Genomic DNA, 17479 nt, shown 5'->3' on the forward strand with positions numbered 1-17479 from the left:
ATAAACAAAATAATTTTTTAAAAAAGCATCATTCCTCTTAAAAAAAAAAAGTATCTTTCTGACTCTCCTATGGAGTGGAGGCCCCCACTTCTTTTGTACAACAAGATAATTTTTGTGTAAGTGTCATCAACCACCTGTGTTCAGAGTTCTCCTTCCCCCATTAGGCTCAGGTGAGAAAGTGGGGGGGGGCCTTGGAACCTGGGAAAGCCTGTGTGGGAAGTCCTGCATCATTGACTATTGGCTCCCCAACTAGGCCACAAGCCTTGTGAAGCCTGGAACCATGTCTGAATTGTTTGCTATCTAGTTCAGGGTCTGCTATACAGTAGGCGCTTAATGAAAATGAGCCAAACGGAGAGAGAGAGAGAGAGAGAATGGTGTGTGTAAAAATGCCTGCCAGAATGATTGTAGACAGTGGGTATATAATAAATGTTTATTGAAATTTGCATGTGCTTCGTACATAGTAGGTACTCAATGCATGTTTTGCTGAATAAATAAATGAGTATTGGGTGTAAGTGTCTAGCACTTACTAGGTGCTCAGTAAATATTTACTGAATGAATTATGAATGTCAAATTCTAACAGGGAGCCTAGCAAGCAGATGCTGAAAGAATATTTGTTGAATGAATAGTGAGTGAATGAATGAGGGAGTGAGTGGCTGGAGCACTTGCAGGGTGGTAAGGTCAAGACAGGACTGGAGATGCAGAGCAAAATGCTGTTGCAATGCACACCTCCATCCCTTCAGCCTCAGACGTCCCTGCACACACATACTCTGCATTCTCAGGCAGGAGGGGAAACCAGGGCACCCAAGCCTTTTCCAGAAAACCCATGTGGCTTTCCTACTTACAAATCGTGAGGAGTTGTCGTTCTTGACAGTTTTGGCATTGCCGAAAGCCTCCAGGATGGGGTTTGCTTGTAGAAGCTGCTTTTCCAGCTCACCCTAAAATTCATTCACATCTAGTTATTGGAGAAAGTGATGTAGACACTGACAGCTCTGCCATAGACAGATGTTGTCACAAAATTCTGCCCTTAACCCACGGGTTCTCTCCTATCCTATCACCTACCCATCTGAGACCCCCAATGCTAATGTCCAGATTTACTCAAGGATTTCAGAAGAGAAACAAATGTCTGAGCTCTCTTATAGCTGGGACATCTGTAAGGACATCACCTAGGAAGGCCACTTTTTCCTAGATAGGGCCTGCTCATCTATGTGACATCATTGCCACTGAGAACTGCCACACTGTACAACACCAGGATGTCATTTACATCATAGTGAATCCATGGAGTTGTGCAGTGCACAGCCTGCCCTGCTGTACACGACAGTCTTGCTGCTGCTTATGTTTGACAAGCAGCTTTCTTCAAGCTAAATCACTACAACCCTTCTTCTGATGGTTTTAGTGCCTCTTTTTATAGTTGCAATTTTTCCTTTCTCAGGACCAGTTTTCTGAAGTCTCCTATGGAAGACAAGTAAGGAATGCGCAAAACCCACCGGGAATACTTCAAACCGACTGCAGAACAAAGCTTCAAAGCAGGTTGCTTGAGCTCCATTCATCAGGTTAAATGCAGCTGAGACTGTACACAGCCCATCGGCCCCCTCTGAGGGGCTCTTGTGCACAAACGCGGTCACGTGATTAATTGTTGCAGGAAAGGGCCAACAAGGTAAATCATGCCAGGAAGCATCGAGCTGCTCTCTGCCTATCCCCACGACACGGCGGCTGCAGACTGGCTCAGCGGCTCTCCTACCCAGCTCCTCCTCCAGGCCGACCCTGGGAAGTACGGGTCCTGAGGGTTTTCTCCTGTTTTCTCTGCTGGTTCCCCTGTCCTCTTTTTCAGGGCAGTTGGGCTGGGCTAAAAAGAACCTGGGAAAGGTTCTAGAAGGGAAAAGGCAGCGCACAGCTTTCTTCCTGCTCCTCTATACACCAGGAGGGCATCATGGGTGGCTGTCCCTAAAGGAACAGAACAGGAAGCTACTAATTTACGTGTCTATTTATTCACATGCCCTCCTCCTTCACAGCTCTCAAAGAAGATAAAAGTGTCATCTCTGGGCTTCCCTGGTGGCGCAGTGGTTGAGTCCGCCTGCCGATGCAGGGGACACGGGTTTGTGTCCCGGTCCAGGAAGATCCCACATGCCGCGGAGCGGCTGGGCCCGTGAGCCATGGCCACTGAACCTGCGCGTCTGGAGCCTGTGCTCCGCAACGGGAGAGGCCACAACAGTGAGAGGCCCGCGTACCGCAAAAAAAAAAAAAAAAAAAAAGTGTCATCTCTGTGAAAATCCCAGCCACAGTAGAATCCCCATAATTGGGACTTGTGGAAATTTACAATGAGAGCAAAGGGCTTTGCTTGACTAGCAGGAAGAAGACTAATGGGGTCACTTCTGTCAACACAAACTTGGGGTCCCAATATCCCCAGAAAAAAGTTCCCTTCCTAGAATGGGAGTTCCAGCTGCTGGGGCCAAAAGATCCTTCTCTGGAGAGCTCTGAACATGAAGATCTGGTCCAAACCACTCATTTTACGGATGATGAGACAGTGGCCCAGAGAAGTTAAGTGACTTGGCCAAAGTCACACAGGAGCAGATCCTATATGAGAAGGCTGATTCTCCTTCTGATTCACCCATGACACTGCCGCCCAGGTCTAACTAAGATGGATTGAGCGTGATCCTAGCACACGCTAGGATCTCTTGATCTGAGGGTCTCTCCCAGGCTGGGACCCGTATGCCAGCCCCCAAGCTCTGAGTTAGAGATGAGTTTACACATGCAGAGGTTTGAGCAGGACCCGGTTGTGTGTCGCAATAGCTGGGGCCTTACCATGCCACCAAAGCTAGTGCCTCGTGAACACCAAGACTCCCGTTTCTGGAGCCCTGGGTCAAGCAACCGGCATGCAAAGACAGACACGCACTTCACACACATGCACAGGGACACACCAGTGCACAGGGGACAGGGCTCAGGGGAGATATTTAGGGATGATGGCAGGGAGTGGGGAGAGAGGCATGCCACAGCAGTGCCATTAACTGACTGTCAATCAAGCCAGGGAAGCTTTAGGGCCAGAAGGTCCTTCAAGGCTCAACCAGATGGAACAGACGTCTCCAGGGCCTTCCAGTCAGGGTTACCGGTGGCGGACACATTGGTGGGAAGGGTAATGAGATCCATTCTGAACTGGGGAAATCCATTCCCGGCTGGAGGTCAACCCTGGGAAGTCCAATGGGTCCTGCGGATGGCAACGCGCCCCACGCCCCACACTGACATTGGACGCCCGCAGGACGGTGTTTCAGTGAGTTTGTAGGTTTGGGTTGTGAAACTCGGGGATCTAGCCCATTCTACCATCAGCTATGGGGCTCAGTGGGTGCGACAGGAGCATGCACATCTAAACACACTCCGTGCCTCCCGTACACACCAGGAAAACACTCCCAGTTACTCACGTAGGCAAAAGATGGGCCTTGCTGTGGTTGAACAATACAGTATAAAACAAATGTCAGTGTTATTTCCATCACACGTACATCAGGGTCTGGAGAATATACGATTTCAATCCCCCCCCGCTCAGACAGCCTGGATTCTCCAAGATTCTCCAACTAGGAAAGCAGCAACTTTTCTTGGATTCAATTTCCTTTCTGCTTTGCCGCTGTCTTTTCTAATTTCTTAGAGATTCAGACATTTCAAAGTTTTTTAATTGCTGGGGCCGAAGTGCAGTCTTTAAAACTGTGTCTCATGAGATGCTGTCTGAGATGTGTTCTCACACACAGAGAAAAAGGTATCTGGCACATAGCAGCCGCTTGATAAAGATCAGTTACTATTATTAAGTACTACTATTACTTATCATCACTATTCTAGGAAAAGGAAAGGCGGTGGGAAGTGGTGTTTAACTGCCACGTGAACTTTGGCGCCATTTGTTCCCATACACGGTGCCAGAGACAGTGTGGGTTTCCTGCGTCTGTTTGAGGGAGGAAGGTTCCCCAGGCTACAACCAGAGCCCACCCGAGATCTCCGAGGGCCTCCAGACAAACTGGCCGCTGTGGCTGCTCCAGTGTTGCCTCTGAGCCCCAGAAGCAAGATCCAGAGTGGCAGGAACCAGTGACACCCCAAGCCTTCTTCAGGCCTCCGCTCTGCCGTTCCCCTGCCCCCACCCCAAACCTTCACACAGAGGCACTGGCAGGTCCTTCAAGCAGCCCCATTGCTTGTCGCCTCCTCTGGGACAGACGAGGCAGGGCTAAGACGGAGGAGGAAGAGAGGGATGGACCCAAGAAGGGATGATTCTAGAAACAGCCTCTTCTTTCCTTCTAAGGCCTTAATCAAACTGCATCACCACGGGTTGATCTGTATGATTATTTGATGACTGTCTCTCTTTCCCACGAGTCCAAAAGCTCAGTAGCTAGAATAACAGTGCCTCGCAGCCTCATCGCTGGACCCCATCCTGGCAGCGCCCGGCATACAGTAGATGCTCGGTCAAGGGCACTGGACCAAAGCCCATATGCTGAGTGACACCAATGTTCCCATCCCCTGGGGTTCCCATCTGAGGGACACATGGAGGAATGACAGGTGTCCCTCAACACTAGGGAATTTCCAGAGATTCAGTTCAGGCAGTAGTTCTCCAGCAGGGGTGACCGTGCCCCCCAGAGGGCACCTGGCAATGTCCCTAGAGACATTCTTGGTTGCATAACTGAGGGCAGGGGTTGCTACCAGCCTCCGGTGGGGAGAGGCCAGGGATGCTGCTAAAACCCTCCGAGGCATAAGGCAGCCCCACAATTACTCAGTCCAAAATGACTTCGGTGCCACGGTTGAGAAGCTTTGACGTCAATCAAGACTCCTCCTCTCATTTCACAGGACAGGACCCCTCAGGAGATGATCCTGGCTAAAGCGAGAAATCACCTAGACCCAAACGGGCCCACCCAGGAGGAAAAGCAGCCCTCTGGTGAGCTGTCTGGGGAGGGGCAGTGAAGCACAGCCCTGAGTCCTTACAACGCCAAGTCCTGGCCTTCTTAACGGTGCTGTCTCTCCCTCGGTCAGCCCACGAGCCTGGGGGCCCATCTGCTAAGTCGTGGCCACAGGGCAGGAACTACCACTCACCGTGATACTTGTGTCCTTCTTGCCCTTGTGGGAGGAGGCCACCACGGCCAGGTACTGGATGACTTTCTTGGTGTTTTCAGTTTTTCCAGCTCCAGACTCGCCTCTGAAAGATACGGGAAAAGTGACCCACCGGAAACAGCCCCACACAGGTGTTCTGTGGGTACTTTTCCACAGCTCCGTGCCATTTGCCAGATGGGGAAACTGAGGCTCCCAGAGGGGAGGAGACTTGCCCACCACTGGCAGAGAGCTGGGCTGGGTTTTCAAACCCCGCTCCATATCTCAATCCACTCCTCCCGAGAGGATGCAGGAAAGGATGTAGATGAAAAGAGTAAAAGAGAAAACTGAGTTTTCCTAACAAGGTCCAACCTTAGGTTTATTTGGAACTGTCTACTTTAAAAAATAAATACTTCGTTTTCTAGAGCAGTTTTAGGTTCACAGCAAAATTGAGCAGAGGTACAAAGGTCCTATACGCCCCTGTCCCTGCCCCTTGACATACACAGCCTCCTCAACCATCAACATCCCCCACCAGAGTGGTACCCTTGCAACGATCAATGAACCCACGCTGATGCATCATTATCACCCAAAGTCCGTAGTTTACATCAGGGTTCACTCTTGGTGTTGTACATTCTATGGGTTTTGACAGCTGTATAATGAAATGTATCCACTATTACAGTATCATACAGAATAGTTTTACTGCAAATTATCTATTTTAAAGACATTATTAGGGACTTCCCTGGTGGTGCAGTGGTTAAGAATCTGTCTGCCAATGCAGGGGACACAGGTTCGAGCCCTGGTCTGGGAAGATCCCTCATGCCGTGGAGCAACTAAGCCCGTGCACCACAACTACTGAGCCTGTGCTCTAGAGCCCACGAGCCACAACTACTGAGCCCACCTGCCACAACTACTGAAGCCCACGCACCTAGAGCCCGCGCTGTGCAACCAAGAGAAGCCACTGCAATGAGAAGCCCATGCACCGCAACGAAGAGTAGCCCCTGCTCCTGCAACCAGAGGAAGCCTGCACATAGCAACAAAGACCCAATGCAGCCCAAAATAAATAAATTTTATAAAGAAAAAAAAAAGACAATATTAGCCTTGTTAGAGATGGAATGATCAGGCAAGAAACTGCCTTCCAGGAAGGACATAAGTACCTCTCAGAGTACAGGATATAAGTTACAATTTTTTGAAGGTCCCCTTACAAAAAAGGACAAAAAGGAGAAGAAGAGGGAGGGGGAGTGGGGAGAGGGAGAAGGAGAAGAAGAAGGGGAAGAAGAAGAAGAAGGGGACAAAGGAGAAGAACTGGTTATCCCATCAGCCACTGGACAGACATAAGCCCCTTCATCCTCTGGAGAACCCCATTCTAATGGTCAGGTGGCTAGCTAATGATCTCAGTCAAGTATCAAAGAATAAACCTGGTTGAAGTAATTCATGCTAAAGTGTAAATGACTGATAAGTTTAGATCAGCAGGGTGTTGTCTGTCTTATCAAAAGAGTACTCCTAGAATATGAGCAGTGGATTAAATGGCCTTCTCGACCCAGCTACCTCTCTTGGCCACTGGAGATCATGGTGGTGGAATTGTTTCATCCAAGGATTCCAGACACTGCCTCTGACTCCCACTGTTCTCAGTGAAAGGGAAAGATGACTTCAACCAAATCTTTCCTCCCTTCTTGTCCTCTCCTCTGATTTTCTTTTGTTTTTTGTTTTTCCTTCCTTTGCCTAGACTCTCATTTGCTGAGGTCACTGAATATTCTGAAACATACTAATTTTTTTTAAGTCTGAATTTGTCTACCCCAAGGTCGGTTCAAGGTTCTCCACACTGAACCACTGCCACCAGCGCTAGTGCAGTGCTTGCCCTTTTTCCTAATTAGGAAATAAAGAAATTAACTTGCTCTGCCAAGGGCGCACTTTGCACATGGCTAAACGGAAGAAAGAGAGAAAGAGGAAGGAAGGGAGGGAGGGAGGGAGGAGGGAAGGAGGGAGGCAGAGAAAGAAACATGTGCCCTGAATTGTCAGACGCAACCCCATGGGTCACCATCCGGAAATCAAGTGTCTGATCTCCAGGAAGGTTGAAACATGTCTCCACGTCTCACGACGATATTAACACTGTCCTCTCCCCTTTCCTAATGGCCTTTATTCCCAATGGTCACATTATTTCATATGGCCTCAGAGGCACTTTGTGAAATGGGAGCCATGGAGGCATTATCTTTATTTTCTTGAGGAGGACAATTGAGTCCAAAAAATTTTTTTTTCTTTAATTTTAAGGAGAGAATTGACTTTTCAAGGGGAGTGGAGGTCCTATGTTAATTGTTTCACATGTATTATCTCCTTTACCTCCCCTCCCACAGTCCTGAAGGTAGGACATATCACTTTCATGTTATTACAGAAGAGGAACTTTGGGCCAGAGTGGGTAAGCAACTTGCCCTAGATCACACAGCAAGGCAAGAGCACACACAGCATTGAAATCAGGTCTCTGGTTCCAATGCAGTCAGGACTCTTTCTATGACATTTCACAAAGTCATTCCATGACACAGGCCTAACCCTCTAGGAACTTGCTTTCTAAGGTCAGAGGAAGGGAATGGGGAATAGGAATTGATATTTCTTGAAAACCTACTCTATGTTATTGGGCTCAGAAATCTTTTTATTTAATCCAACAACCTAATGAAGGAGTCATTGATTATCCCCATCACCCACCTGGGGAAACTGAGGCTCAGAGAGGTTGAAGTAGTGTTCTAGGTCATAACTGCTCCTGCTATCACACAGATAGGGAATAGAGGAGTGAGATTTGAATGCAGGTCTGCTTGATACCAGAGCCCATGTTCTGCCCACTACACTTTTTTTTTCTTTTTTACACATGAAATTATTTTCAAACATTATTTAACACAAGTCTTACAAATATATCACATTAGTTGTGGAGGAAGTTAGATATTTTATAACTTCAGGACTATAATTTGTTATTGGCAACAAAAGGCAAAAAACCTCACTGCCAGCATGAGGGCACAGTTTGAAGCAACTGAAATCATACAAGCATTGCTTCATAAACACCGATTTTTGAGTGGCATAGTTTCAGAAAAGATTGATTTTTAAAGGATATTTTAATTATGCTCTAACAGGTGTTTGGAATGAAATGCTATATTGCAGCTATCCGTATGAAGGTTTGGTCAGCATTGATTATTCGGAATGTCTAGCTCTGCAAGAAAGCAAAAAGGAGAGTGGTTTGAAATAGACAAACTCTTGTGGCATATAGTTTATATGACTAGAGGTTGTCATCAAACCTTGAAAACAGTCTTGATATATTTAAGTGAAAGACGGTGGACACTAAGCTGTTATAGGAACAAACTATCCGTGTAGCTTATCCTTGGAAATTAAGTTGCTGAGTTAAAGTTCTTAAAGACTAATAATAATCCATTTAGATCTTCTTTTCAAATCAATTTACTCGTGAATGACTGCCATGTATTCATTCTAATTTGTCAATAAATTGGCATGAAAAGTTGGAAATTGATCTTTTTTTTTTTTTTGCGGTACGCGGGCCTCTCACTGTTGTGGCCTCTCCCGTTGCGGAGCACAGGCTCCGGACGCGCAGGCTCAGTGGCCATGGCTCACGGGCCCAGCCGCTCCGCGGCATGTGGGATCTTCCCGGACCGGGGCACGAACCTGTGTCCCCTGCATCGGCAGGCGCACTCCCAACCACTGCGCCACCAGGGAAGCCCCGCCAAGTCCTTTTAATCAGTCCAGCCTCAGTGGCTGGAAGGAGGTACCCAATGGCAGCTTAACCCCTCAGCCCCCAGCCAGGCTGGATTCATGGGTGTGTGACCTGTGCAGTCCCACAGGGACAATACTGAGGAGGGCCCTGTGCTTGATTTAATGGTCTGATGTTGCGATCTTGAATTTCTAAATAATTTTTTAATTAATTTTTTTTTATTGGAGTAAAACTGCTTTACAATATTTTGTTAGTTTCTGCTGTACAATGAAGTGAATCAGCTATAAGTATACCTATATCCCCTCCCTCTTAGACCTCCCTCTCCCCCACCCCCCCATCTAGGTCATCACAGAGCACCGAGCTGAGCTCCCTGTGCTATACGGCAGGTTCCCACCAGCTATCTATTTTACACATGGTAGTGTATCTATGTCAAACCTAATCTCCCAATTTGTCCCACTCTCCCCTTCCCCCTCTGTGTCCACATATCCGTTCTCTACATCTGTGTCTCCATTCTTGCCCTACAAATAGGTTCATCTGTACCATTTTTCTAGATTCCACATATATGCATTAATATACGATATTTGTTTTTCTCTTTCTGGCTTACTTCTAGACCCCCACCCAGAGCAGACGGGGGTGCACAGCTCAGACACAGCCACCCCTTCAGAGTCCCCTGTGTAGACGACCCTTGACAAGTGTTTCCAATCCCTGCCAGCTTGCTGACCAGCCCTGCAGCTTCACGGTCGCCCAAGACACTAGATAAAAACACAGGTTTCCCCAGCTCTACCCCAGATCCACTGAGTCAAGAGCTGCTGGGGGTGAAGCCAGGCCATCCGTCTCTTGAACTAATGGCCCAAGAACTGACGTGCAGCCACGTTTGTGGAGAGAGGTCTAACAGAGCCCACACTGGACGTATTTGAGGTGGTTTTACGCAGTTCATGGTCAAGCAAGCAGGGCTCAGCAGAACTCTGGTTGATACTAACCACGGCGCTGCATCAGAACCCCAGCTGCCAATCACGGGCACCTGCACTGTGCCAACATCGTGCTCAGCTCCCCCCTACACAGCTCCTTCAATTCTCTCAGCAACCCTGGGAGGTGGGCACAACTGATACCCCCATTCCACAGATGAGGAGACTGAGGCTGGGAGGCTTAACCAACCTGCCCAAGAACAAATTGCTGGCGTGCAGCACAGCGGGAAAGCAAACCTAGATCTGTGCCCCCACAGCCTCGCCAGCTAAGCACGGCGGCCACTCTCCTGAGGCATCTGCGCCCCTTCAACACTGCACTGTGTTATCAAAAACACCTTTAAAAACCCTGTGGGCCTCTGCCAGAAAGTGTTTCTCCCTCTTCTTCAGAAACAGGGTGGAAGGGATGAGGGCAGGTGGGGTCAAAGTAGGAAGCCTGGTTGGGAGCGAAGGCAGGCCGTGGGTGAAGCAACCAAGGCAAACCCCTGGGAAGCCTGCAGTTTTCCAAGAGTCAGCACTGGCCCCAGGGAGAGTGACAGAGGCACCTGCTGGCCTGAGTTGCCTCCCCTGAATGGGAGAGTCACCTGACAACAGCATCTCCTGCCACTGAGTCCCAGTCCCCCAGACCCTAGGGCATCAGTGCTTATCCCCAAGCGGCACTCTGGCCTCCTTGAATGATCAGAAAGATCTGCTCTAACCTCTTGTCCATACGCTCACCCCAGCCTGCAAGGCCCTGCATGACCATGTCCCCGACCACATCCTCTTACCCTTCTCCTTCCTCCCTGCGCCCCACCCACTCAGACCGTCTCCGACCCTCAAAACACAAGTGGTTCCCACCTTAGGACCTTTGCCCTTGCTGTTCCCCACCCGAAACTCCTCCCCCAAGTCCTCCTCAGGGCTTGCTTCCTCTCCTCACTCGGGTCTCAGCTCATACCCCGAGTGGTTGAGCCAGGGCGGACAGGCTGCAGCTCTTTTCCTCCAGATAGATGTGCTAAATACGAAAGATGCCAGCCATTCCTCAGCCCCGATGCCACAGTCTGTGGTGGGGCAGGGGATGGTGGGGCTGTGGCTGGCTCATCAGTGAAGGCCAGCGAATGAGGGTTGGGCCCTCCAACGGCCTCAAGAAATTTAGGTCCAAGTCTCACTATTGACAAAAACTCGCTGTGTGCCTCTGGGCAAATCTCATGACCTCTCTGATTTCCTCCTCTATAAAAATGAGGTAACTGGACTTGAGCAGTGGGTTCTCTGCTCTGCCAGGACACACATGTTAGTCATGACATATGAATATCTAGCTTACAGGGCTTGCTTGGTTCTTAGTCAGCTATATACATAGTAGTCATATATATGAGTATGTGTGTCTGTATATATACAAATTCATATACATACACATATATATGTAACACTCACAACAACCCTATTAAGTACCATTAAGTACCATTATCATCATTCGTACTTCCCCACTTTATAGTGAGAACACGGAGCCCTGGAGAGGTTAAATTTGTACCTGAAGCTACAAGCTAGTGAGAGGCAGAGCCAGGATCGAAACCCGGGTGGTCTGGCTTGTAACCCTCACTCTAAGGAGGCTTTCAATGACATAACTCGGTGGACAGTCCCTTCCATGGATGACCCTAGATTCTAATGAGACCTGCAGAGAAGTGGAGTCACATTTGATATGGAGGCTGGGGACCAACAGCCTGTAAGTCAACACAATCAACCACAGAAAGGTAAAATTGAAAAATCCCTTAAAACATCCTCAAAGCAATGCATCTGTGACTTGGTATGCAACGCCCCTCTAAAGCAGCCTCTGTGTATAAATGCCAACTAGATGCAGGGATTCCGAGTGTGCAATACGGACAATGCAGGGGAGAGAATGGGCTCGGCAAGGCGAGATGCTCACACCGTCAGGGCCACAGGGGAACGAGACCAGTGGAGGGATCGGCAGAGTCCCATGTCTATTCTCACCCTCACTCTGGAACACATCCATTGGGTGGATGGTGGTGACCTCACCTGCACTAGATCCGCCAGTGCTAGTTTTCCTCCCGAAGGGCGTGGTTGGTTTCTCTAAGCTACGTGCACAGTATGAGACCCCAGCGCCAACAGCCATGACCACCCCTGACACGTACAACTCACGCTGGCCATAACCAGCCTGTCTGTGTGCTATTGACCCAATTCTCCACCATAATTATCACCCTGCCGCCGCCCCACCCCCTCAAAGCAATATTTGGAATACAAGTGAATGAAAGGGAGATATTATTACAGAGACCAACTTGAATCCACTTTCATATTAAATAATATGAATCATTCCCGATTTTGATGCTCTATGAAAATTTCCTGCAACACTCGTAACTGACCAGGTGTGTGTGTTGGGGGGGGCAGGAAGTGCAGTCTCAGTTATCTCTGAGGACCCTTCCTGGCCCAAAGTTCTGGGACAGAGGTTGTAAACAGGTGGCCCATTGGCAAAGCCAGCCCACAAATGGACTTTATTTGGCTGGAGATCTGTGTATATGTGTTCATGTAAATTAGGTGCCAATGTTTAAAAATTTGGTATTTCACATAGAAACCTAGATTTCCAGCTTCTACTGAAATGTAGGAAAGTCTGGCAACATTGGACCTGCATTCTCCCCTGGCAACAGTAGACAGGAGATGGGTAGCAGCTCCCCCCCTCAGATGGGCCATTTTCTCCAGTTCACCACACTCCCCACCATTCCCTACTGTGCTACACCCAGGACTTTTCACACATTAACAGTACTTGGTTGACTTTGATTGGCCTTTGAGTTTGCAACCACAGTCCTAAATGTCCTGTAATGCCTCTTCTCAGACAGAGGGCTTTTGTTGGGAGACACACTCTGGCCAAACTGATCTCTCAGTTTCTCCGATAGAACACGCTCTATCTGACCTCAGGGTCTTTGCATATGCTGTAAACTATTCCTCTCTTTTCTTCATCATCTCTGCATCACTTCTTTGGGAAACCTTTAGTGTTCTCCCCAGTTAGAACTTCTCTGATTTACACATTCTCCTAGTTCCTTACATGTCTCATTCTTCATAATTTTCAGTTTGTAATTACACATTTCTTTAAGTGATTTTTAAAATGTGTATGTATTTTTTTTTTAGTTCCTGAAAAGGTAGTACCTTCACAGGACCAAACAGTAAATTCAAGCAGTACCAAAGGGAAGTGTGTAATTATTGTTTTAGTGTCTGTCTTCCCTCTTGAGAAGTCATTTATTTTTGGTTCATTCCTATACGCCAAGTACTCACCAGTGGGACAGACCCATTCAATCTGTTGAATAGTGAGTGAGACAGGAGTGGGTGTAGAGGTGAAGAAGGAAGGAGGGTGTATTAGTTTCCCATTGCTGCTGTAACAAATTATACAAACGTAGCGACTTAAAACAACACAAACTGATTATATTACAGTTCTGGAGGGCAGAAGTCTGACATGGATCGTACTGGGCTAAAACCAAGATGTCAGCAGGGCTGTGTTTCTTTCTGGGAGCACTAGGGGAGAGCCCGTTTCCTTGCCTTTTCCAGCTTCTAGAAGCTGTTCTCATCCTGGGCTTCCTCCATCTTCAAAGCCAGGATGGTGGGTGAAGTCCTTCTCACACTGCATCTCCCTCTGACTCCTCCCCTGCCTCCCTCTTCTACTTGTAAGGACCTTGTGATTACATTAGGCCCACCTGGATAATCTACGATTCCTTCCCTATTCTAAGGTCAGCTGATTAGCAACTGTAATGCCGTGGCAACCTTCATTCCCCTTTGCCATGTCACCTGACACATTCACAGGTTCTGGTGATTAGGAGGTGGAGACCTTGGCGGGACCATCACAGGCACTTGTATTGCACTTTGCTTTATTGCAATTTGCAGATATTGTGTTTGTTTACAAATTAAAGATTTGTGGCAACACTGTGTCAAGCATTTTTCCAACAGCATTTGTTCACTTCATGTCTCTGTGTCATGTTTTGGTAATTCTCGTAATATTTCAAACTTTTTCATTACTATTCTATTTGTCATGGTGATCTGTGATCAGTGATCTCTGATGTCACTACTGCAAAAAGATTGCAACTCCCTGAAGGCTCAGATGATAGTTAAGATTTTTTAACAACGGGTATGTTTTAATTAAGGTGTGTACAGTTGTTTATTTAGATATAATGCTATTGAACACTTAATAGACTACAGTATAGTATAAACATAACTTTTATATGTACTAGGAAACCAAAAAATCTGCCTGACTCGCTTTACTGTGATATTCACTTCGTTGCAGTGGTCTGAACTAAGTCCACAAATTTTCCAAGGGATACCTGTATTCTGCCCACCACAGGAGAGATTTTCCTGAACACTGAAAACCCTCTGAATGATTCTAAATTGAGTTAGTATCTTCTGACTATGTATCCAGGTCTTCAAAGAAATAATGACACCAGCCACCAAATATGGCACAATGTGGTTACTAATTGTGAAATTTGAGGGTGACTGTTTAACACAAGCCAAGACTTCCTCACCAACGGAAATGGCATCTACCTTCACAGAGCTGTTATGGAATTAGAAGCAATTCTGTCTGTAAAATATTTAGTTCAGGACCTGGCACACAGTAAGTGCTCAATAAATGCTGGTTTTTAAAAGGGGGTGGCGCAGAACAAGACGGCACCAGGTACCCCTGGCAGTTTAGGGGTGCGTGGAACAGCAAACACATCAAAGAGCCCTGTTCTCATGGACCTTTTTCTTTAATAGGTTGGATCTTGATTCTAGAAAAATAAAAGAAAAAGCAGCTCCACTTACGTGCAGAGAATGGACTGGTCCTCTCGATCTGAGAACAGAAAGAAAAAAAGAGCCATGAGTTAGAATTTGCTCTGAGCTGAGCGCCTGGATATGGTGCCTCCCAGGCCTCCCATTTAAGCTCCTACATGCTGGCCCCCCTGGGGGCGACAAGGGGCCAGCTGGGCTCATTGCCCAGGTCATAGGGGATAAGACCAAAGCCAAGAGGGCAACAGGGCTCTTTTAGATACTTTTCCCGACCCCCTGAAGTCCTGGAGGCAGCCCCAGAAAGATACCGGAGACTGACGCGTTCAGGAGGCAGTGAGAATCCCTGCCCCACTAGCTCTGGAGGGTCCCAGGAGACCCACTCTGCCCAGATTAGGTCACAGACAGAACACTGACTTTGGATCCAGACAGACTGGCATTCCAACTTGGCCACTTCCCACCTCTATGACTTTGGGCAAATATTCTTAACCTCTCCATGGTTCAGTTTTTTTTATCTGGAATATGGGGTAGTGGACATTTTTGGTTTGAAAATCCAGTATCCATTTCCTCTTCTTCCAAGAAGAGCATCCTATGGTCCTTAAGGATCCATGTTCCCTGCCCCCCAACCCCCCCAACCCGCCATCATGTACAGTCTTGGTGGGACTGACGCACAAGCTACCCCAGCCAAGAGGCAACAACGTTTCCTAGGCTATGGCAATCAGAATCTCTGAGCTCAAACTCCGAGCTGGATCAAGGATGGAGAAGCACAACGGAGGCCCTGAGGGGGCCTCACTTCCTGCCCCCAGAGCCCAAACAGCCCCGTTTTCTAACATTTTCTGAGGCTGGCTCCCCACTCTTCCCACCCCATCTGTGAGCTCCCCAATACTCCTCCAGAAATTCCTTTTCTAGATAAGGTCTCTGTCGCTAACCACCAGAGAACCCTGGTGGGTGCACAGGGCATCGTGAGGTTAAACGTGATTAAGCAGACATTACTGATCACCTACTGCTCTTAAAGTGGCCTTAGCGGGTGGAGTCAAGATCCCCTATGAGGGACACGGGGAAGGTTAAACACCTTAGTCATCAGCCAGTTAACCATAACTGAGAAAGCAGAGCATCACATCTTCTGCTGGGCAATGGTGAAGCGTCAGGCATTTCTTAACTCCATTCCCTGCTCCATTCCCACCATCACAACCCTCAGCCTCTTATGATCAAAGATCTCCCGGGATCTTGTGACATCCCCCTCCAAACCCCTTCTCAGAGTAATCTTTCTGACATGCTGAACTGCCTGATCCCTCTGCCTCTTAACCCTCTTCCACTTTGGAAGTTTCTTAAAATGTTAAACATAAATTCATCATATGACCCAGCTATTCCGCTCCTAGGAATCTACCCAAGAGAACAGAAACATGTGTCTCTACAAGACTTGCACACAAATGTTCACAGCAGCGTTATCATAATAGCTAAAAAGTAGAAACAACCCAAATGTCCATCTGCTGGTGGATGGATAAATAAAATGTGGTCAATCTATACAATGGAACATTATTCAGTCATAGAAACAATGCAGTACCGATACAGGCTACATGGATGACCCTCAAAACATGATGCTAAGGAAAAGTCAGACACAGAAGGCTACATATTGTGTGATTCCAGTTATAAGAAATGTGCAGAATAGGTAAATGCATAAAAGAGGGAAGGTAGATTAGTGGTTGCCAGGGGCTGGGCTGGGGTGACTGCAAACAGGCATGAAGGATCATTCTGGGGTTTGTCAGCTGGACTGCGGTGATGCTTACGTAACTCAATTTATTGAAAATCACTGAATTTTACACTTATCTTGGGAGGATTTTTGGTATGCAAGTTTTATCTTAATAAAGCAGTTTTGAAAAGCTGTCCACGGCCCCCAGTGTCCTCAGATGAGGCCCAGAAGGGGCATCCGAGGCCTCCCGTGAGCGGCCCTGCCTGCCTGCCTCCCCAGCCTTGGTACTTCTATGTCCATCACTGTTAATTCCCCAGCAACCCCACCCGGATCAACCCCCAAACGCACTCTGTGCCTTTGTTCAGGCTACTCCTGCTGCCTAGCAGGCCTTTCTCTTCTCCTTTCCTGCCCATTTCCCTCCGTCTCAAAGATGACACCTCTTCTAAGAAGCCTTCCACACAGTGATGGAGCCAGGGGGAGGCTTGGCTGTAAATCTCTGTCAACGCTCCTAAGCTATCACAAATAGTCAACCTTGTTAGAGAGAAGAAGCCCTAAGAAAAGCCCCCAGCCTCCATCAGATAACCTGACTGCTGCCTCTAAGACCCTCCCAGACAGAAATCCTGGAGCTGTCGCTGGCTCCTGCCCATCCCCAAGACAGATGTCTCCACTGCCACAGCCCCTGTGCTGCCCGAGCGCCCTGTCCCAGGCTGGTTTTTTTCTCTTTGTTTGTGTCTCTGCCCCCACAGAACCATGAACCGCTCATAGGCAGAAGTATCCAGTTCTGGACCCCGCTTCCCTCAGTTTCTGGATCCCCAGCCCCTGAACCCTAAGTCCCTGACACAGAGAAGGTGTAGCTTGGTGAGCACTGAAGAGCCAACTCCAAACCTGGAAGACATGAGTTTCTTGATGGGGAAGTTCAATATACACACAAGAAACTGAGTCACTCATTCATTCATTCAACAAATGCATTTAGGGCATCTACCAGGTATTCTTCCCCATGCTAGACCCTGAAAATACTACATAATAGTATCTACTACTTAGCACCTTCTCTGTGTCATGCATTATTTCAATCATTTGCCTGTATTAACTTATTCAACCCCCGTACATCCTATGAGACAGACCAATTTTATCCCCATTTCACAGATTAATAAACTGAGGCACAGAGACATTTTAAAACTTGCCCACAGTTACACAGCCAGTAAGTGGATGAGGCAGGATTTGAACCCAACACCTACTACTTATTGAATACCTATTATGGGCCAGATACACTTTTCTGGCACTTTCCCTGTGTGGTCTTTGATCCTAACCCTTTTAAGTTTAAGGAAACTGAGGTCAGGTAACCCAAAGTCACGC

General features: G+C 47.7%; 1 protein-coding gene across 3 annotated transcripts in view; it reads right to left on the reverse strand.

Annotated features, from left to right (window-relative positions):
• The window catches only part of MYH11 (myosin heavy chain 11), a 123626-nt gene that overhangs the window by 58417 nt on the left and 47730 nt on the right, over window positions 1-17479 (reverse strand). For 2 of the 3 annotated variants that reach the window (XM_079946589.1, XM_079946590.1), the window contains exons 4-6: window positions 14476-14503; window positions 5053-5155; window positions 843-935 (exon numbers count right to left, since the gene is read on the reverse strand). In XM_079946589.1, the coding sequence (XP_079802715.1) occupies window positions 843-935; window positions 5053-5155; window positions 14476-14503 (224 nt within the window). Of the gene's footprint in view, window positions 1-842; window positions 936-3410; window positions 5004-5052; window positions 5156-14475; window positions 14504-17479 lie in introns of those variants that run through there. The other variant, XM_079946591.1, reaches the window with a different exon arrangement.

This window comes from Stenella coeruleoalba (assembly GCF_951394435.1).
Source record: "Stenella coeruleoalba genome assembly, chromosome: 15".
NCBI lineage: Eukaryota > Metazoa > Chordata > Mammalia > Artiodactyla > Delphinidae > Stenella > Stenella coeruleoalba.